This window comes from Solanum dulcamara, chromosome 10, assembly GCF_947179165.1.
Source record: "Solanum dulcamara chromosome 10, daSolDulc1.2, whole genome shotgun sequence".
Taxonomy (NCBI): domain Eukaryota; kingdom Viridiplantae; phylum Streptophyta; class Magnoliopsida; order Solanales; family Solanaceae; genus Solanum; species Solanum dulcamara.
The window spans coordinates 25,378,932-25,401,602 of NC_077246.1; the positions used below are offsets into that span (position 1 = coordinate 25,378,932).

The 22,671-nt window shown below is 36.3% G+C and overlaps 1 protein-coding gene across 1 annotated transcript; it reads right to left on the reverse strand.

The window, feature by feature from the left end:
• Positions 1 to 1,555: 1,555 nt before the first annotated feature.
• On the reverse strand, positions 1,556 to 22,220 carry LOC129870784 (origin of replication complex subunit 3-like). Its single transcript, XM_055945646.1, has 13 exons — positions 22,102 to 22,220; positions 21,815 to 21,997; positions 21,517 to 21,697; positions 17,696 to 17,865; positions 17,459 to 17,589; positions 12,835 to 13,108; positions 12,616 to 12,693; positions 9,979 to 10,070; positions 9,794 to 9,884; positions 9,098 to 9,297; positions 8,721 to 8,790; positions 2,578 to 2,663; positions 1,556 to 1,700 (listed from the first exon to the last, which is right to left on the reverse strand). Exons 1-13 carry the CDS (start codon positions 22,156 to 22,158, stop codon positions 1,607 to 1,609), a joined length of 1,707 nt encoding a protein of 568 aa, XP_055801621.1. The 5' UTR covers positions 22,159 to 22,220; the 3' UTR covers positions 1,556 to 1,606.
• Positions 22,221 to 22,671: the final 451 nt, after the last annotated feature.

Genomic DNA, 22,671 nt, shown 5'->3' on the forward strand with positions numbered 1-22,671 from the left:
CCCTCCATGTATAGATATTCATAGAATCTCACTATTGCTCATTTTACCCCCTCCTCCCCCTCGTACACCGCACCCCATTTACTTCCATAGACTATAAAGTTTCTCCTTTTATTCGCCATTAGTACCCTATAAAAAACTACTCAAGTTCCCTTCTGTAACCATAATGTCCTCGATCTATGCCCCAAGCTAGTCTTATGAGGTATAACCAATGTTGCTAACTCCTCCATTCCTCTTTCCTCTTTTTTCTCTCTCCTTAGTTCCTTCACCTCTTTCACCCTCTCCACCTTCCCCAACTCATCTATTAGTTCCCTCATCTACACCTCTACCCTTAGAGAGACCTCCTTATTCCACACCTTTATGTCCCAATATAGTAACTTTAATTTCATTGCGAGTAGGAAAAATAGATCACATGTAATGTCACAGATGTTCTACCATGCATCATTCTATCTCCAAAGTCTTTCGCAACAACTATTCTATCTCCAAAGTCTTTTTCCTTTAGCCACATGTTTTTGAAGCTAAAGGGAGCTTGCATGTTCCTTCTTTCCTTCTTCCACTTCCAACAATAGCATACCCGGTATAATCCGACGAATGGGGTCTGGGAGGGTGGTGTACATAGACTTACCCCTACCTTGTGAGAGTAGAGATGTTGTTTTTTATGGACCCTTATTAACTTAGTTGTTGACACTACAAGAGGGACATATTTTTATTGTAAAAAGTAGGTTCAGTTATTTCAAGAAGGATTCTCTGTATAGGAGTTTTTTTTTCGTAAAAAAGAACACTCTTTATATTTCTGAAGTAATTATTTCTGAACAATCAAGCAAAAGAGTATTCTAGAATATCATATGGATTATCCTAACATATTCTTCTATTCTGATAACAATGAATCTAGACAATTCCAGCCTACATTTACAAATAATTCTCATGATATTCTAACAACAGTACACAACATTCATGAAACACCAAGTTCCCTATCCTTTATTTACCATTCTAACAAGTCCTAAATAAGAGGGCAGAGGAGGAGGATTCTCTTTGTAGATTTACACGTATATTCACAGTTCTTTATCATACTTTGAGCTATTTTACAACCTATGGAAGTGACAAAGTATGTACCTGAAGGAGTGTTACATTGTTCAAATGTTTTTTTTCCTTTTTTCTTAAATCAGCTATAACATAAGAATAGGATTTTAATTTCCTTTGTATCATGCCCCAAAAGTTCAATCTTAGAGTATCACTATGTCTATGTTCATTGCTGACATGATTCTAGCACCTACGCCTTCTACTCAAATGATCAGCAAGCATTCTTCATGCTTCTTTACAAAACCTGAACTGTAGCCGACACATCATCTAAAAGCAAATGTGTGGTAAATTTATACAAATTCAGGGTCTTCTGCTGGCTAAAGAACATATTCTGCTTAAAAAGAGAGTGAAAAAAGAATAGTTTCCTATCTGGCACGCCATCAAAGAAAGGGACCATGATGTAGTTAGACAAAGGATTTTTTCCTCCAAAGGTCAGAAAGGAAAGCAAGATAAGCAGAAATCCACCTCCACTATTCACATTATCAAGCACAGCGATGACAGAAAGGTAGAAGCTACGGGTTATGTGCCCCTACCTTATCATTTGACCTGCTAAAGTCACAGCTTTGTCATTAGATGTGCATGCATCTTTCTCCACATTTAAACAGCGTCGATTGATATGTCTCCTGTTACACAAGTCATAACATCATCAATTGAAGAAAAAGATTGAGCCCGTTTGGATTGGCTTTAAGTTGGTCAAAAAGTGTTTAAAATCATTTTCTTTGACCATGGAAATTACTTTTATATCCCTTATATTTTAACTAAATTTCCAAACTACCCTTTTTATTTTTTTAACCCTAAAATTCACATAATTTTCCTCATTTAAGCACTTTTATCCAAACACTCAACTGCTTATTTATAAAAATAACTTTCAGCACTTTAAAGTTCTAAAAGCACTTCATACATAAAAGTTACTTTTTTTAAGCCCATTCAAACGGGCTCTAAGATATATTCAGAAGAATCACAACTACTTGTATCAAAGTATCTCTGCTTATTTGGTTCCACAATGTGGAAGGGTAAGGGAGGAAATTAATGCATTTACTTCCTTAGGTGGAGTACAAGTTATATACATCCAATGGGTGGAAACCCTGACATGGAGGGTACTAACCCCTCCACTTTTTCTTTCCTCTTTGGTTTGCTTATACACATAACTTTCCTCGCAACCTTCACCACAAGTCACCAACCATAAGGTTCCAAAATCTATAGAGCAGATTAATGGACTTAAATTGGCCATCTGGACTTCACAGTGCGAAACTCTTTTTGGCAGGAAAATGGCATTCCAACAAGCAGACAAAAAATTAGAAGAGATGCTAACCCAATGGCTATAACAACCTTAATAAAACTATCTTGCAATAACTGGCACTCCTATATATTAAATCTAGCCCAAGGACAACTGACATGCCGGAAAGCGGAAACAAAATCTTACAACTCAACAAACTGTGTCAAGTTATCCATACAATGCTGCAAGGATAGAACACATACTATTATGAATTCATGACATACTTTGATATATCAATTAATTCTGCTTTGTGGCTTTTGACATCCTCTGATACCATCTGAGACTGTAGCTCCATAATCTTCTCATGAACCTGAAGCAATGACCAGAGAGTTATAAAATGACTAAGCACAGCAGTATATCAGAATCCACTCGATGTAAGCTGTAGCATCATGTAAAATGGTAAGATTAAACCACTGCAGAAGTATCAGAAAATTTAGGCAATTAACTACAAGATAAACATGGAAAATCAAGCTAATAAGTCAATCCAAATATCTGATTTCCGCTGTAAGAAGAGATTTCCCAGTAGCCTTTCAACCCAGAGGCAATTCAATAACCTACTTATCATTGAAATCTTATTCAATCACCATGATAAAAAAGTTTGAAAGTTAAAGTAGCAGGATCAACATTTAAATAAGATGCTTCATTCTTCCTTTTCACTTCAGCTAAAAATAAGGCGTAGCAAGTACCTTCTAGAGAAATAAGGTATTTACGTGTGCTTCATAATCTGCTTTTATAGGATAGCACTTTCAATCTTTGTGTTAGCTTCATAACATATAAATAGGAAAGAATACCTCTATCATACTCATTGCATTTTCATCACATATATCTGTTATTTTATATCTATATATAGATCCCTATATGGCATTATGCCGCTGCTGTCAAGTCCCAGTTCCCTGCACAAATCTCCTGTTAACTAGTTACTATGCTAAAGAAAACATGTATGTGAAGAAAATGATGTCAAACAACAAGGTTATTGGAAGTTTCTTGGTTGTAGATACAGAAACTCAGACAACAGAATTAGTGGCCCATTAGAATCTGGACCTGAAAGGCAATATTGTAGATACAATATTTGCAGTCCCTTGCAATTATTTTTAAGGAGGGTTTTGTCCACAGAAGCTCAATAATGAAAGAAGAATGAGCTATTGTACTTGGGTAGATCGTTCATAGACTAAATAATATGGATTGATATGGTTTCTTTTGCAGTACAATTTAAATCATTAATACCAGAAAATGCCATGTTGGACAATCATATCCAAGAGTTACGTATTCTAAGTGTGGCTTTCCCGCATCTAGGAGTCGATTCATATACCCAACTTGCTTGGGATCAAGGAATAGTTGTTGTACCCAAAAGTGACCTATTAGCACATGACAGTACATGACCCTATAGGACACCTAAAGAAATCAATTCTTGAAGAAAGCAGTAATATATCCTCATTTCCTTAACATATAGGAGCAAATCAGAAAAGAGATTTCCAATTCATCAATAAGTCTGATGGTTGCAGACCACTATACACAAATTGTAAATGACAGATAAATGAACAAAACTCTATGGAACGCAACACTCAAGGCAGTCTTAAATGCTTAAATGTCGCATTTTACCCAAGTACACCATAGCTGCAAAGATAGCACTCTCAAAAATATCCACCATATTCATGATATCAAAGCCTTAGGACTTAGAAAATAGTGTTTTAAAGTTCAAGACAAAACAAAATGATTAAAAGTTAGATTTATGACATAAAGGACATCCATTCAATCATTCATACAATGTGAGTCATATATTTATGCCCTGCTACTTTCCCTGAGCTATACAACTTATGCCAACTTCAGGATGCTACTGTGGCAGATTTATGGACAGGACAAGGTTGGAATCTCCATCTTAGAAGGAACCTCAATGACTGGGAAATGGCCATGGTAGCAGATTTTCAGAATTCAGTCCCTCAGAGTTTCAATCTTACTGCAGAGAAAGACAGCTTGGTGTGGAAGGTGGATAGCAAAGGTATTTTTACTGTCAGGTCAGCTTACAAAGACTAGACATGAACAAATACACAAGAGATAGGGTGGCCATGGAGAATGATTTGGAAGACCAAAGTGCCTTATAAGGTAAACTATTTTACCTGGCTATTGGCAAAGGAAGCAGTTCTCACTCATGAAAACCTGAACAAGAGGAAATTCAACCTCTGCTCTAGATGCTACCTATGTGAAGAACAGGTAGAGACTGTCAAGCATCTCTTTTTGCACTGCAAATGGACAGACCAATTGTGGCACATGTTCATTCATAAGAGGAAGATCAGGTGGGTGAAACCTGGGAGAATTAAAGAAGTGTCAAGAAGCTGGAATAGAGATGGGAATGCAGTGAAGAAGGAGGAGAGATGGAAGTTGGTCCCGGCATGTATATGGTGGACTATTTGGAAAGAAAGGAACCAGAGGTGTTTTGCAGGCAAAAAGAGCAATATACACAAGATCAAGACAGACTGCTTAGGCCTTTATTATTTTTGGTGTAAACAAGTAGTTATAGATGGTACAGAAGAGGCTTTTGATGCAATTGACTGGTTGTAACTAGAATTACTAGGATTCTGTAAAGTGACAACTTTTGTGATGGGGGACTACGTTTTGTTGTAGTATACGTGTGGATATAGAGAAGTAAAGTTACCATTCTAAAAAAAAAAGTATGCCCTTCTACCACATACACCATTGTCAATAACTAGATACAGGAGCGCGCGCTAGCACGGGCCCAATATATATTACTTTTTCATTCCAATTTATGCGACACATATAGAATTTGGAGAGTCAATCAAATTTTTAGATATTTTTCAGTTGTTAATTATTGTGATTTATATTACTTTTTATGTAATTTTCGAATAAGATATGTTACTCCCTGTATCCTAATTTATGTGGCACTGATAAAATTCAGGAGTCAACTAAATTTTTTATGTCTTCTAAATTTTTAAGTTGTTAATTATTGTAACTTATAGTACTTTTTACGTAATTTTCAAATATATAATATATTAAAAAGAAAAATAAAATAAATAAATTAAAACGGAAAAAGTAGATGTAGTACCTGGAATGACCAATATAGCGCTTGGGAGGCAAGCTAGTAGGACAACTGCCAGCTACTTCCCAAGCGGCTTCTATATATAGAGAATAAAGGGTGCACTACTACGTTTGGCTAAACACAGACAGCCAAATTATATGGTTTTGATATATTTGAAAGAAACAGACTTAAGATAGGATGTGAACTAAGGGATTAACTAATTTCTATTAGAAACACCCTCTCTACCCAAAAAGGTAGGAGTAAGGTCTGCATACACCACAACCACCCAGAACCCACTTGTGGGACTATTCAGGGTATGTTGTTGTAAAAATTAGACTCAAAAGTGTTATCAAAAGCAAAAAGCACAAAAAAGCTCTATGGTCCATTCGAATTTACTCGCAAAGTGCAAATAAAGCATGTTGAGATGTTGGATCAGAAGAGGTGGCAGCAAAAGCCAAAAGAAGTGGAGGATGATACCTTCCTGCATTTGGTGGTCAGTGTGGAAAGAAAGAAATGGTAGATGCTTTCAAGACAAAGTTAAGTCCATTCATGATGTAAAATGGAGATATCTAGTTACACTATTTTTTTGCTGCAAGGAGAACTGTATAGAGGAAATGGATGAATTTGTAGATGTCTTAGGAGCTTTGTAAATCTAGACTCTATTCTCTTTTTGTAAAAAGTTTTGAAGGTGGTCAGCATCTCTTAATGCTGAGGAATACAACAATACTTTTGTCAAAGAAAAAAACATGAGCTTTAGTGAAAAAAGCAAAAATAAAAAAAGTACAACTATATATATATATATATATATATATATATATATATATATATATATATATATATATAGTTATATAGTTATATAGTTATGTTTAGTCTAAGATAAATAAATATAAGTATGAATATATATATGGACAAAGAAATTGAAATTTTTTTACGATAAAGTGAAATACCAATTGTTTAGTGTCGCCTCTTCATGAAACCCTCATTCACAAGGAAATACAACACTAAAGCACACATTAAGCGGGGCAAAGTGCTCAACATGTTTTGAGCCTCGCTTCTGAACTTAAGCGCACCAATGACAACACTCCTCAGTTCGGGTAAATTTAGAAAAGTGGAAAACAAAACTGCCAACAGGACTAAGTTGCTTAATGTCATTTTCAAGACGGCAAAGATGCCCAAAGAATGGAAATGGAGTACGATGATTCCATTGTACAAGAAAAAGGGTGCCATTAGAACTGCAACAACTATAGAGGTATCAAGTTGTTAAGCCACACTTTGAAGGTTTGTGAGAGGGTGGCGGTTTTAGGTTGAGGAGGATCGTGACTATATTTGAGAACTAGTTCAGATTTATGTCAGGATGCTCGACTACAAAAGTCATCCATCTCGTAAGGAGTCTTGTGGAGCAGTATAGGGAGAGGAAGGACTTACACATGATGTTCATCAACTTAGAAAAGGCTTACGACAAAGTCCCCAGGGAGGTTCTATGAAGGTGCTTGGAGGCTAAAGGCGTACCTATGGCGTACACTAGGTTGATTAAGGACATGTGCGATGGATTCAAGACCCGAGTAAGAATAGTGGGAGGAGACTCGAAGCACTTTCCCATGTTGATGGGGTTGCACCAAGGATTAAACCTTAGCTTGTTTTTATTTGCCTTGGTGATGGATGTATTGACGCGGCAAATTCAAGGTGAAGTGCCATGATTTATGTTATTTGCGGATGACGTAGTTCTGATTGACGAGACTAACAAAGAAGTTAATGTTAAGTTGGAGCTTTGGATATAGACCCTAAAGTCTAAAGGGGTTAGACTAAGCAGGTTCAAGACTAAATACTTGGAGTGCAAGTTTAGTGAGATGACGCATGAGGCTAACGTGGAAGTGAGACTTGATACACAGGTCATCCAAAAGAGAGGTAGTTTCAAGTATCTTGGGTCTATTATCTAGGGAGATGGAAAGATAGACAAGATGTCACTCACTGTATTGGTGTAGGGTGAATGAAATGGAGGATCCCATCTAAAGTCTTGTGTGATAAAAAGGTGTCACCTAAACTTAAAGGCAAGTTCTACAAAAAGGTAGTTAGACCTGTTATGTTATATGGGGGCAGATTGTTGGCCAGTCAAGAACTCTCATATTCAGAAGATGGAGGTGGCAGAGATGAGGATGTTGCGATGGATGTGTGGGTTTACTTGGAGAGATAGGATTAAGAATGAGTATACTCGAGACAAGGTGGGAATGACTTCAATGGAAGACAAAATGCAGGAAGCGAGCTTGAGATGGCTCTGGTATGTGATGCGGAGATGCATGAATGCTCCAGTGCAGAGGTGTGAGAGGTTGGCTATGGATCGATTCAAGAGAGGTGGAGGTAAACTAAATAAGTATTGGGGAATGGGGAGAGGTAATTAGATAGCAACTACCACAATTGTGACTTACCGAGTACATGACCTTAGATAGGAAGGTGTGGAAGACGCGAATTAGGGTAGAAGATTAGTAGGTAGGAGTGCGTCCATGCTAGTAAGTAGGAGTGCATAGGCTTGGTGCCCTTACTAGTAGTCATAGTGCTATGCTTGTAGTTTCTTGTTCTTTGATTTTGTTGATATTTGTTGTTTCCTGTACTTCGATTGTAGTATTATAGGGTTATAGTATTGTTCTGCTACTATCAATTGTTTTGTTACTACCTATTGTCTCTTGTACTTCCATTACATCTTTTTCTAGTCTGTTTTTGTCTTGAGCTTAGGATGTTTATCGGAAACAGCCTTTCTAAATCACCTCTGAGGTAGAGGAAAGTAAACTCTACCCTCCCTATACCTTACTCTGTGGGAATACATTAAGTATGTTGTTATTGATGAAAACAGCTCAGGAGCTCCCTCCTACCTCCTCTCTTTCTTTGATCTCTCCCTCTTGTTATTTAATTAGCAACTCGGCATCCTATGTCATGGAGTTTCTTTCTGGGGAAGATGCATCCTCCATAGACCTAAGCTAAATGAGGAAAGATATGAAAGAAAGAAAAGATCATTAAGGCTTGCATGACCTGGGAAAACTTTTGAAGACTTTCCTAACCATGAAAACAGTTCCTTAAACTCCAAAATAAAATATGTTTGCATCTTCATATGCTTTCTGATTGACAGTACATTTGGTTAGCTTCTTCTATTGACCATTTTTTTCCTTTGTGAGCGGGTATTTAATTTTCCTTTTCTGAAGTATTAACATGTTTCATTGATCAATTACATTTTTCCATATTTATTCCTCTAAAAATAAAACCCATATGTACACAAACCTAATTGCATTGTTACCTATAACTACTATAAAGGGTTTTCCCCTTAAAATGAAATGGCAGTGATTATACCTCAATTGTCCCTTTGGTGAGCCTCTCCCAACTCTTAAGCAACTGGGATAGCTTCGCAGCTGGTAGATCCCTGGTTCACCAAAAACTCAAGCATCATGTGCAACATTTGGTTGGGGGAGAAGGGTTGGAGGAATAAGACAAAAAATACAGGAACTTTTAACACAAGGAATCATCTGAATCCTTTTCAGTTTTCCTGCAAACACCATTTTCACTAAAGAATCTAGTTATGGATGAAGTAGTTTTCTCCTCACAGCCATAATGAATAGAGAAGTACTATAATAAAATTCCGTCTGCTGAAATTTCTTAGTTTACTTTCCAGGTGAAGTAAAGAACATGTTAATGCTGAGTGAAGAAATAAGGCTAAGACTTGCAACTACCTTATTTTGCGGATGACTTGATTGGTAACCTCAGCCTTCTGTATCTTGAAAAATCCATCATTATTTGACAACAAGCTCTTATCTTTTGCTCTATCACAGCCATGATTAGATAACCTGGAGTTGTATAACTCAGGATCCATTGCCTCCAAATACAAGTCCAACAATGCAACTTTATGGTACCGTCCAGCTTCATGTAAACACTAAAATAATAATTTAGTCGGGACATAAAAATCTTTCCCATATTGCACAAATAACTAGCTTTTTCATTCAATGCCATAAGTTGGCATGTCCATAATATTCAGGCAGCAAATACAAACAATTGTAGAAAAACAAAGAGATTCATTAGATATTAGCTGTCAGACCTTAAAATTTGAAGGAGGCTCCAAGTACTTCCAGATATATTTAGCTACATTTATTAATTAAAAAATGATGAAGCCTTTCCAACTTTAAGTTATTGAGAAATTTTAACAGGAGCATTTTTTTTCAGGTAAACAATTTCACTAATCACAAGGCCAAAATCGGCCGTAAACAAGAAGTATACCAAAGTAGTAAAGAACCTACAAAAAGACACGGTGCATTGACAACTGATAAGTTGTGGAATAATTTTCCAAATCTTATCATTGCCAGAAGCCCAGAACTAGGAACCGGCATGAATTACATTAATCGTAAAGAACCAATGAATAAATAAAACCTTACCATAAGGCGAGATCTCCATAGTTCCTGCAGCCTCTGCAGTTCTGATAGTCCATGGCCTAGACTCATAGCATTTAGTCCTACATGATTATTCCTGGTAAGATGATTCATGGGCTATTTAAAGAGATTCTCCTCCAATATGAAGTTCAATATTTAATCATTAAAAAGGGACATATTATGATACAAACCGATTTACTAAATATTTCCTGTAAGATGGAAGCTCAAAAGAATGCTTAATCAATTCCTCTGGCAAATTAGCAAGTTCCTCATACCATGACCTCTGTAAAGGTTTAACAAACGTAAGGAAAAAAATAGTTATACGAAGTTGTAACTTATATGATGCAACTTGATTTCACATGGTAACCATGCGAATGTAACAACCACTAATACTACATGTTAGAGCAGAATATCAATGTCAAAATGGCTTAACTATCATTCCATAGTATCTGTGTAACCCCTAGAAAATTTCTAAGTTAGAATCAAGTCTTAAAAGCACTCAAGAAACGGCGTCGGCAAATTGCACACAAGCTCGCCTAAATATTCAGAGAGTTTGGCTCAGGACTCGAGCAAGTTTGGCGAGGAAGGACGGGATTGGCGACTTCGGCGAGCTAATGGATTCTCTTCGAAATTTTCTGAGAGTCCTGTCATAAGTTGAAGCCAAGTTGGCGAGAGAAGATGGAATCGGCGACTCGCCTATTGATGTCAGCGAGCACGACTGATCTTGCCTAAAAGATCAGAGATTCCTTCTTAGAACTTAAGGAAAGTTGGCGATGCAGAGTATGTTAGGCGACTCGTCGATCGAATCGGCGAGCTCGACTGAAGTCGCCAAGTAGGACCTCCGGCAGTTATTTCCCAAGATTATTTTTGTCATTTCCTACCCAATTAACCCCTAAGCTATGTCGTTTTAAGCCTATTCCTAAGACCTATAACTACTTTTACTCTTCAAAATTCTCCCATTCCCCCTCATTCACTCAAAACCCCTAGGGCTCTCAAGAAATTCTCTCTCAAGGTCTTCTTATCCAATCAAGCTAGGGTTTAAGGATTCAAGTCTCCTCTTTCAGTTTCAAGGCTAGGATTCATTAAGATATGTGGAATTTCATCCATGGATCTTTTTCCATCCATGGAGTCCCAAAGAATCTTCAATTTCATTATATGATGTCTTTCAAAAACCTAGGATTTTCATGATTATGCATTGGATTCAATCAATTATGATTTTGGCCACTCCTATTGATCTTGTTATGCATGTTTTGATCTTAATTACATGCTTTCAATGAATTTCTCTTGAGCCCATGCATTATGCCTATTTTATGATTATGAACTATGTTTGAGAACTAAGCCTGCATCATGAATTGAAAAAACTATGATTTCAAGGATGCTTTTAGATAAAGTATCAAGTTATGAAAGTAAGGTTGCTTCAAAGTGAAGCATTCTCATCATGAAGGGTACTTTTATGAATATGTTTTATCATGATTTAGATGCTTAGATAAGTGTACTTTTATGAATATGTTATGATACCATGGTGTGTTGAAAGGAGCTATTCTATGATTTTAAGTATGTTATGATGAATTTGGTACTACTAAATTCTTACCATTTGCAATGCTTACGATATGGTATGTATGATATTCCGTGAGAGTTTACTTAGCACCGAGCGGACTTTGGGATAGAGGCTCTCCCATTAGTAGAGGCAGGGTTTCTAATAGCAATCCCCTAGTCCCATAACTTTGTGTGCCCCATAGGACGTCCCAATTTGACAAATCAGCTTAAGCTAATGGATCCACATATAGCTCATGTCATGGTTCTTATCTGGCAAGTAGGACAACCTCTTTTCGGTGTGGGGAAGTTACCTGGCAAGTAGGACAACCTCTTTTCGGTGTGGGGAAGACACTGAATTCCATGTTATAGCTCACATGGTTTATGTCGGTTAACGGTATCTCTCACAAAGACTTATGATTCTCAATTATGTTATGTCAAGCTTATGATTTTCTTATGATTTTTGCATTGACCATGTTTCATGTTTCTAACGATGTTTTAAAGCATTGTCATGTTTTAGCTTAGTCATTGCATTATTATGTTTTATCTCATGCATTGCACATTCTCCATACTCAGTACATTCCATACTACTGATCGCATACTTCTTTTGCCTATATTGTTTCATAACATTGGTCACGACGCTCCATCTCACTACCACGGTTAGTATTGGATCTTATCGGCGTACACTGCTTTGGTGAGTCCTCATGTTTCGAGGGCATGGACACATTATGAGTTCTTTTATGTCTTTTCTTTCAGACTTCTTCTGTTTTCAGATTATTTCATGAGCTAGAGCTTGTACTATGCCACACTTATGATATTAGAGGCTATGTCAGACTTAGTAGGACTTCCACATTATCAGTTATTATGATAGCTATTTTGAGACTTATCTTCCACTTTGCAAATTACTTACTTATGTTGCTTTCTTTAGTGTCATGCTTATGTCAAGTGGCTTGTTTAGGGTCTTTCGGGATCCTATTCTACATGTCACGTCTAGGGGGGATAGCTTGGATAGTGACAATCTGACATCATGGACATAACCTGCAATTGTAAGTTGGTTAAGGTCGCAGCCTGAAACATTCTAACTAAGTTGGGATGTTTCACCTATTCAATCTCAACAACTACGAAAGGCTCTTTGAAGAACTAGGAAAATATATAGACTAAATCATATAGAAGTCAAGAGTGCAGAAGTTTATCTCTTTCAAAGAAATATTTGATCCCCCATTTAGACCTAGACACCAACCAAACAGAAATACAATAGAACCCAACAAATGTAAAGCTTGAGAAGTAGTTCTCACCTTACCATCTCCCTCATCAACTAAAAGCTTGAGCACAAAGCTAAGAGGCTCGATGGAAAGTTGTTGGACTATTGCCATCTGGAGAAACCATTATGTTACTTGTAAGTATATGATTGGGTACATTTATACATTCATATTTCTAATCAAGCAGATCTGAAACACACATGACAGGTATAGTTCTAATGTATAATTACAAGAAAGCAAAAATATGTTACAGACCTTTAAGGCTCTAACAAATGAAGTAACTGTTCCATCTTGTCTTAAAAAATAGTTCCTCAAGAAAGTCGCCACCTTGTGGCCAACACTAAAGCCAGCACAATTTTTTACTAGAACAGCCTCAATGATTGCATCCAACCTTTCAGCTGGGCTTTTCAGGAAGAATATTGATGTAGACAAATATTGAAGTGCATGGAAATTGAGCACATTTCTGGGAGCATCAGCACTTGTAGCAACACCAGCAATTAGGATGATTGGAAACTTAACAGACCATTCACTGATAAAAGCAGACATTACTTATAAGAATCATACTACAGAAGTGATTTTATATGAACAGCTAATATAATTTGGTAAAGAAACTTTAAAATAGAAAAGGAAATTGAGGTAAAGCTCGGCCACAAAATCATGCAGTCAATACGTGCACCATAAACAATTTGTTTGTAGCAAGTACAATTAAAACAACTCTATCCCTAAAACAAGCATATTCCTCCCTTGACCAAACTAAGAAAAGCTTTTTCCCTTTCTTAAGGTAACTAAAATGTATCAAATTAGAGATAATTTACGCATAGCCATGATTTGCTGCCTTATACTTTTGCTCCAGCTTTTGTCAGCACTGCAACAGAAAACTCCATTTTTTAATTTGGAGTATGCATTATTGCCACTCACATAGCTTTGATATATGTAGTAGATCAGGTATGGGAGAATGATTTGTTTCTTGTTCAAAGATGTACAGTATAAATAAGTATACAGTGGGTTCTAACAAAGGGAGACTAAAATAATAAATCTGAATATTCTACTCCCTCCATCCCATTACACGTGGCACCTGTTCCTTTTCAATCCGTCTCAAAAAAGTGTTACCTTACTATAATTAGAAACAATTTAATTTAAAAGTTCCCCTTTTACCCTTAATGAAATGAATTACAATCACACAAATATCTAAGAATTGTTTTAGACCACAAGTTTTAAAAGTCTTTCTTTTTTTCTTAAACACCGTGCCAAGTCAAACAGTGTCGCATAAAATGGAATGGAACGGACGGAGTAATATTTGCTACTATGTACATTATACCAAAGGACGTCCACGTCCATCTAGAACACTCCCCTTCAAGATGTAACATAAATATTGATCATACTTAGATTGTTACAAAAGTAATCAACTCGAGCTCTGGTCAACACCTTAGTGAACAAATCATCTAGCTGCCGTGTTGTCTTTATGTAGCCAATGGGAATATTCTCAAGAATAAAATGACAATCAACATCAACATGTTGGTTATTTCATGATACTAGACTTGAGGCAATTTATAGAGAAGCTTGATTGTCACACCAAGAGTTTTTACTAGATGCTTCAATCGAATTTCATTTGAAAGATGATGTTCACATAATTTTACACGTAGATTGTGTCATAGCTCTATACTAGGATTTTGCACTGGACCGTGTATTTTGTTTCTTACTTCTGCATGATACTACGTTTCCACCAACAAAGACATAGTAGTTGATTGTCTAATCCTCATCTACAAGACATTCAATGTGAGAATGCTCCTTTATTGCTACATACCATGTCAATGTTCCCTGTAGTAAATTGAGTTTTCACCTATGTTGCTTTGACACTTCAAAAATGTCGTCGAATGCAGCTTGGATCCTCCAAGGCGCAAAAGTGGAAAAATACTTCAAAACGATTTTTCATGAAGTAAAATCAAAGTCATAACAAAAAAATTATCCACAAGGGTAGCAAAATACCTAAACCTAATTTTGGACACAACTGAACTTGGTATACATTAGAATGAACAAATTCAAAAGCAGAGTTAGCTCATTTATAACTCCTCGACTTAACGAGACACGATGATGTTATGCAAACTAACAGGACGCATACTCTAGTGAAGAAACATTTTGGAATTGAGGGCAAAGCTTTTTCAATATACGTAGGAAGGATGTCCTAACCAGAAATGAGCCAAATGGTGACACGGGACTGAAGCCAACAACCGATGGAGGTACCCGCTCATTAAGGATGTAGAGACTATCAGATACATATCCTTTACCAAAACAACGATCAGTAAAGAATGCGATAAAATAAGTTAGACATTTAGTATGTTTACTTACAAAGATTATATTAAAGACAATTTTTGATAGACTTGAGACAAATAATAATATAATAAAGGAGGTTGGTTTAACTATACCGGACCCACAATGTTATATGTTGAACCATCAGCTATGATCACTAAAAACGGTAATTTAAGGGGATTAAATTTGTCAAGGGTACTGGATTACTTGCCATGTAATACAAGGCACCAAAATTGATCACCCATTTGTTAGAGACGGAAACATGGTTTACCTGAGTCAGCAACAATGACTTAGAGCCCGTTTGGATTGGCTTTAAGTTGGTCAAAATCAACTTAAAGCCCCTTTTTAGCTTTTGGACCTGTTTGTCTAATGCTGACTTTAAGCCATAAAGTTCTTAAAGTCAGTCAAAAATGAAAAATTAGGATTCCTAACTTTTTTTTCCAAAGTGCTTAAAGTCATTTTCTTTGACCATGAAAATTACTTTTATATCCCTTATATTTTAACTAAATTCTCAAACTACCTTTTTTTATTCTTTTAACCCTAAAATTCACATAATTTTCCTCATTTAAGCACTTTTATCCAAACACTCAACTGCTTATTTATAAAAATAACTTTCAGCACTTCAAAGTTCTAAAAGCACTTCATACATAAAAGCTACTTTTTTTAAGCCCATCCAAACGGGCTCTTAAAGTGGATTCCTTTAGCGATTCCTAATACTAAGAGAATTCAACAAACTCGTCAACCAAAACAAGAGTTGTTTTATCAGAAGATGGACTGGGAGTTGCAACATGACCCGATTGAGTTCTTTGGTTGTGATCAGTGTTGTCAAAGGCATGCTTAAGCTCTGAAACGAGGCTCAAAACAATTAATATTTCACTTTATTGTAAACTTTTTAAATTTCTTTGTTCATATATTTGTCATTCATGCTTATAATTATTTGACTTGGACTAAACATATATATTTGTCTTTTTACTCCCTTTGCACCTTTCTTCAGTACAGATCACGCTTTATTTGCGCTTAAAGCCCCAACGGCCATTTATTTTTTATTTTGATAACACTGATTGTGATTAGAAATTTCTTACAGATATGCTTCCAATAGCTTGACTCATGGCAATGATTACAAATGTCACTACTAGATTCTATAGTTTTAATTCTTTCCTTCGTTATGGTCGTACCTTCTTCCTATATCATTTCCTCCTTCTTTGACAACAAGAATATTCTGTTGAAAATGAAGTACTCTCTGACTTAATAAAGACATCCTTGAGAGAGGTAATCTTGGAGCTAGAAAGAATTTGAGATTTACCAATTTCAAAAAAAAAAGAACTTGAGATTTAGCAGTCTCAAATTCAAAAGGGAGACAATTAAAAAACTCATTATGGCCATTTGTTCTTCCTGAGTCTATTGCTTCTTGATATTGGTATTAAATGGCAGAAGTATATTCAGTTCCTCATAGGAGTTCTTGAAGTCCATGAAATAAGCAGAGACAAATTAATCCCCTTTCTCAACACATCATAAACTCGAGACATATTCCCTTTTTGTTAGAATATAAAAATTCGAAATAATCCATTAATCCTTTGACAAATTCGCAATGCGTAGTCAAATCAACTTCACTATCAATAGGATTTCTAATTTGCAAAAGTAATCATGCATCATCTCTCATCTATGTTTATTTTAGAGCCTGTTTGGATGGGCTTATAGCTTTTGGCTTATAAGCCACAAGTAAGGAATTCTTACTTATGACTTTTGGCTTATTTTTGTCTTCTTGGCTTAAAAACAAGTGCCTATACGCACTTTTTAATTTTACCCAAACACTACAAAAGTGTTTTAAAGCTATTTTGACTTCAAAGCACTTAAAATAAGCCAATCCAAATAGGCTCTTTTAGTTTCATTTGTAAGTGTTCTTCAACCAAATGACCATATTTCCAAAACTACGCAAATAAACCCAATAGTCTAACTTCATCCCAAATAATTTTTTGAAATTGGTGACTAAAGTCTTACTTGGTTCCAAATAATTAGAACCATATAGTCTATATTCTGTGGCTTTGGACACGGCAGGGACTATATCAGTAACAACAGACTTGTTATCCACTATTTTAAACAAATCTACAGTAGCCAAAACAAATACTGAAAGAGAAACCTTCCAGGCAGCAACCAACAAAACTTCACAAAATTCGAATCAGATCGCTAAGTTCCCGAAATTCTAATGACACATACCTGCAGAAACCAGATTGTAGTAAAAAAAATTAACTAGAAAACAAAAGTGGGATGGGTCCTTTAAATTAATCTCAAATCTCTATGTGTCTATTTTAAGGTTGGGACCCGGACATTTAACGGATAAGGGGTATATTTGGCCCAAAGCATAACGGTAGGGATAATTATATTTCAATAGTAAAACGAAGGGTAAATATGAATAATATTTGAAAGTAAAGGGGCAAATATGACCCTTTTCCATAATTAAAATTGTAAAATACACCATCTTGAAGAAGTTCTGAGCGACTCTTGCTTTAATTATGCTTGAAAAGTAGATAGCTATGGTGTAAAAAGGAGATGTGCTGACAATATATTACAGTACCTTAACATATTGATGAAATCTGATAAGAGAGCCCCAGAACACCTCTCCATATCCTCAATAATTACAACCACTGGTTTCTCATACTTGCCATGGTCACTATACCATGATGCTAAGAGCGAAACATCAGCTGCCTTAGAATCAAAAACAAGAATGATAGTGAATAACAACAAAGATGTCACACGAGACTTAGTTCTACTTAAATATGTGCATAATTATAGACTTAAATTGTCTACTTACTTCAATGTCAACCATAAGCAATTGTCTCAGAAATGTTCTAAGACAGCCCCCAATGCCATTCTTGGTAGAAAAATCCAAGGAGGAAATATTAGCCACATAGCATCCACGAGATTTCAAGCTTAAACCGAGTTCAGCAAAAGTTAATATGTCATCGACAGTTTCAATATTCTCTGCAAATAATCCAAGAATGTACAGATCAACACGAGTGAACTGCTAGAATCCTAGTAGGAATAGGAATAGTATATAGCATCCTAGTAGGAATAGGAATGGTACATAGCATCCTAGTTGGAAAAGGATTGTAATGTAGTATCTATAAATAGGATCTCAATAAATAGGATCTCAATGTAATAATGAAACTACACTATAATTCAATAATATTTTTCTCCTATATTTTTTCTCACGTGGTATCAAAGCATTGGTGAGAAACTCAATCAGACAGGTCACCGTGCATCAATTTCTGATGACTGTCAGGTCTGATTTGCGTCAGTCTATTTCTATCAGTGTTGTGCTTCTCTTTTCCAGTAGGGTTGTGTCATCATCCGACCCTACCCATGTAATTCTTTTTTTTCTTTTGTTTTCATATTTTGATCATTTTTCAGTCGTTAAATCTAATAACCCGGCGACCTCTGTCAGTTTTCCGGTAAGATCTGTCAAGACCTCTTTCGATGTTTTTTTCAGCAGTTCCATACAATTTCTTGTAAACGTTCATCATTGATTTCAATTAAGTCAGAACCCATAATGAGGAGATCAGACAATCAAATATTACTGTCCATGAAGAATCGACAAGGGGGAGGTCCTTTTGGAAGATCTCGACTTAGGTGTAGTTATTGTAATAGGCTTGGACACACCCGTGATGTATGTTATTCTCGACCTAAGTGTAGTTATTGTGATATGCTTGGACACACTCATGAAACATGTTATTCTTTGCATGGTCGACCACCCAAAAATGCGCATGTTGTTCAATCTAACATCACAAGTAATAAACGGGTTTATTTACCTGAAGAGGAATATAATGAGTATCTTCAGAATTGAGCAAGCAAGTAGATATCTCTACCAGTAGCCTCAACTGCACAATCTCCTGCTTTTGGATCATGGGTTGTGGACTCTGGCGCTTCTGATCATATTTCTGGTGATAAATCACTTCTATCAAATATTGTTTACTCATAGTCTCTTCCCACTGTCACTTTAGCCAATGGTAACCAAACCAAAGCAAAAGGAGTTGGACAAGCTAATACCATATCCTCTGTCACTTTAAATTTTGTTCTTTATGCCACTGGTTGTCCTTTTAATCTTACATCGGTCAGCCATGTGACTTATGCCCTAAAATGTGGCATACTATTTCTTGAGGGCCCTTTTGTCATGCATGACCGTATTACCGGACAAACAATTGGTGTAGGATATGATCACAAGGCCTTTACTACCTTACGTCTCCTAACTCCTCCATAGCTTGTCCAGTTCTGATTCTCTAATAGCCTTGTATGTCTATTGCGTAGGTCACTCTATGGTGTGAAACAGTCTCCTCGAGCCTGGTTTGGTAAGCTCAGCACATAATTCAGAAGTTCGGCATGACTCATAGTGGAGCTGATCACTTTGTGTTTTATCGGCATTCTGCACCAATTTTTTGTATTTATTTGGTGGTCTATGTTGACGATATCGTCATCACTGGCAATGATCAAGAAGGTATCACTAATTTGAAACATCTTTTTCAGCATTTCCAAACTAAAAATCTTGGCGGAATGAAGTATTTTCTAGGTATTGAGGTTGCTCAGTCTAAATCAGATATTGTTATTTCTCAACGCAAATATACCTTAGACATTCTTGAGGAGCCAAGAATGATGGGATGTAGACTCATTGACACTTCTATGATCCGAATGCTAAATTCTTGCCAGGACAGGAGGAGCCACTCAGTGATCCTGGAAGGTATCGGCGGTTGGTTGGAAAGTTGAATTATCTCATAGTGACTAGACCTGACATCTCTTTTTCTATGAATGTTTTAAGTCAGTTTATGACTTTCCCATGTGATAGTCATTATGATGCAGTTGTTCGCATCTTGCGACATATAAAGTCAGCTCCAGGTAAAGTACTACTCTTCGAGGATTGAGGTCATGAGCATATCATTGGATATACAGACATTGATTGGGCAGGATCACCCTCTGATAAACGTTCTACAACCAGATATTGTGTTTTAGTAGGAGGTAATTTGGTGTCCTAAAAAAGTAAGAAATAGAATGGGGTTGCTCGATCGAGTGTAGAAGAAGAATATCGAGCAATGGTTGTAGCAACTTGTGAGCTAGTTTGGATCAAACAGTTGCTTGGAGAACTAAAATTTGGAGAAATCGATCAGATAGAACTTATGTGTGATAATCAAGCAGCCCTTCATATCGCATCAAATCCAATATTTCATCAGAGGACTAAGCACATTGAGATTGATTGTCACTTTGTCAGGGAAAAGATACTCGCAGGAGATGTTACAAAATTTGTAAAGTCAAGTGAACAACTTGCAGATATCTTCACCAAGTCCCTCATCGGTCCTCATATTAATTATTACATCTATAACAAGCAAGTGAACAACTTGCAGATATCTTCACCAAGTCCCTCACCGGTCCTCATATTAATTACATCTGTAACAAGATAGGTACATATGACTTGAATGCTCCAGCTTGAGGGGGTGTGTCAGAATACAACAACAACAACAACCCAGTGAAATCCCACAACATGGGGTCTGGGGAAGGTAAAGTGTACGCAAACCTTACTCCTACCAAGATAGGACGGCTATTTTTGAGAAACTCTCGGCTCAATAAAAGCATAAAAAGAGGTCAGATAAGGCAAAGAAGTTCAAAGCGATATGGAAAAGCAAATAACGAACGACACAGATAAAATAGAGTAATCAAACTACAGAAAGTAATGGATAATAACAAAAATCATAGCACAAGAAATTATAGTACGCTAATGCACCTACTAATATGAAAGAATAACGAGACTATGTACTAGCCTTCTACCCTAATATGGGTCCTCCACACCCTCCTATCTAAGGTCATGTCCTCGGTAAGCTGTAAGTGCGTCATGTCCTGTCTAATCACCTCTCCCCAATATTTCTTCGACCTACCCCTACCTCTTCTAAAACCATCCATGGTTAACCTCTCACACCTCCGCACTGGGGCATCTGTGTCTCTCCTCTTCACATGCTCAAACCATCTCAGTCGCATTTCCCACATCTTGTCTTCCACCGAGGCTACTCCTACTTTTTTCCGAATAGCCTCATTTCTAATCTTGTCGCTCCTGGTAGCTCACACATCCATCTCAACATTCTCATCTCGGCAACTTTCAACTTTTGAACGTGATAGACCTTAACTGGCCAAGGGGGAGGGTTAGAATCCTGGTAGGAATAGGAATAGTATATAGCATCCTAGTAGGAAGAGGAATAATATAGAAAATCCTACTTGGAAAAAGATTGTAATGTAGTATCTATTAGTAGGGTCTCAATATAATAATGCAAATACAAAACAATTCAATAATATTTTTCTCCAAAATTTTTTCTCACATGAACCACTAGCCATTGATAAAATATTATCAACACTCAACTGTCATCCACCAGAACAGCGCATGTAAAGTTGGGAATTGGAAATCAGGGTTAGATGGTCTAGCCATAATTCACACAATTAAACAACATTCTTGAAAAGAAACACGAAAAATTTATGGGATGAATTGAGATAAGAATTATTTTTAGAAAACAAAATAGAAGATTTCAAATATTGGTTACCATCAGCATAGTTTAATATTTGCAATCTAAACATCCAAAAGAAATGGAAAAATGAACTTACTGGTGAAGACCAGACCAGTGAAGAGCTTTTTAACTAAACCACCATTATGAACAAAAGGGTATGGAAGACTTGACTTTGATGGATCAACAGGCCCTCTACACGAACAAATTTCATTAAAAGATTCACAAACCCATCGTCCTATCTCACCAAACACATCTGCATTTATACTCCTCAAGACATCCTAAATTCAATTCTCAAACAGCAAGAAACAAACAATTTAGCATCACTTAATTTACACTCAATTGGACTAACGAAAATATCTATAACATTTCAGGAAACAAAATTGGGAAAGAAGAACCTTAATCTTGGATTCAATTTTTGACCATACACACTGGAAAGCTTCCATTTTCACTTTGTCGTTCATGTTTTCATTGTTTAATGATACTTTTGGTGAAGAGTCAAGTCTTCTTTTGGTGGGTTTTCCAGGAGATATTGCAGTAGACTCTGAAGACTTTGATGCCTTGTGCAGCACGAAGAATGGCTATGAATTTCCCCAGGAGCAAACAACCAAAAGCAGTTACATTCTCTAAACAAAATATTTACTACAAAAAAGTGGAAATTGGATAAAGTAGTATTGCTATGAACCTGAAGATTGTTTTCTGCAAGTGCGTCAATGGGAGTATGTTCATTTGGTGAATACATTTCTGAAAGAGAGTAGACATCAGTATTCAGGATTAGAGTAAGCTGGCTAAAAGTCTACTATAGTTGACAGTGACCTCAAGGCAACAAGAACTAAATTAACAAGTTAGACAACAACAACAACAACCAAACTAAATCAATAACAACTATTTTTTTCGAATACATATTAAATAAAGAAAAAAGCTATCGAGTAAACATCATTACAAGTAGCTTTCAAATTTTAAAAACTATTTTTTTCGAATACATATTAAATAAAGAAAAAAGCTATCGAGTAAACATCATTACAAGTAGCTTTCAAATTTTAAAAACTAGCAATGGGGCGGCGGGGCAGGTTCTATCTTAACCCGTGAAATTTAACCCGCCCCAGATAAACTTGAAAGTGAAAATTTCACAAATAGCTACTATAAAAATCTTAACAGGCCGAAATAGCTACAGTTTAGGTAATTACATTTCGTAACTATAGTTATAGCAGCTGTTTGTATAATTCACTGGCAATATACAAACAGGGTAAGTATA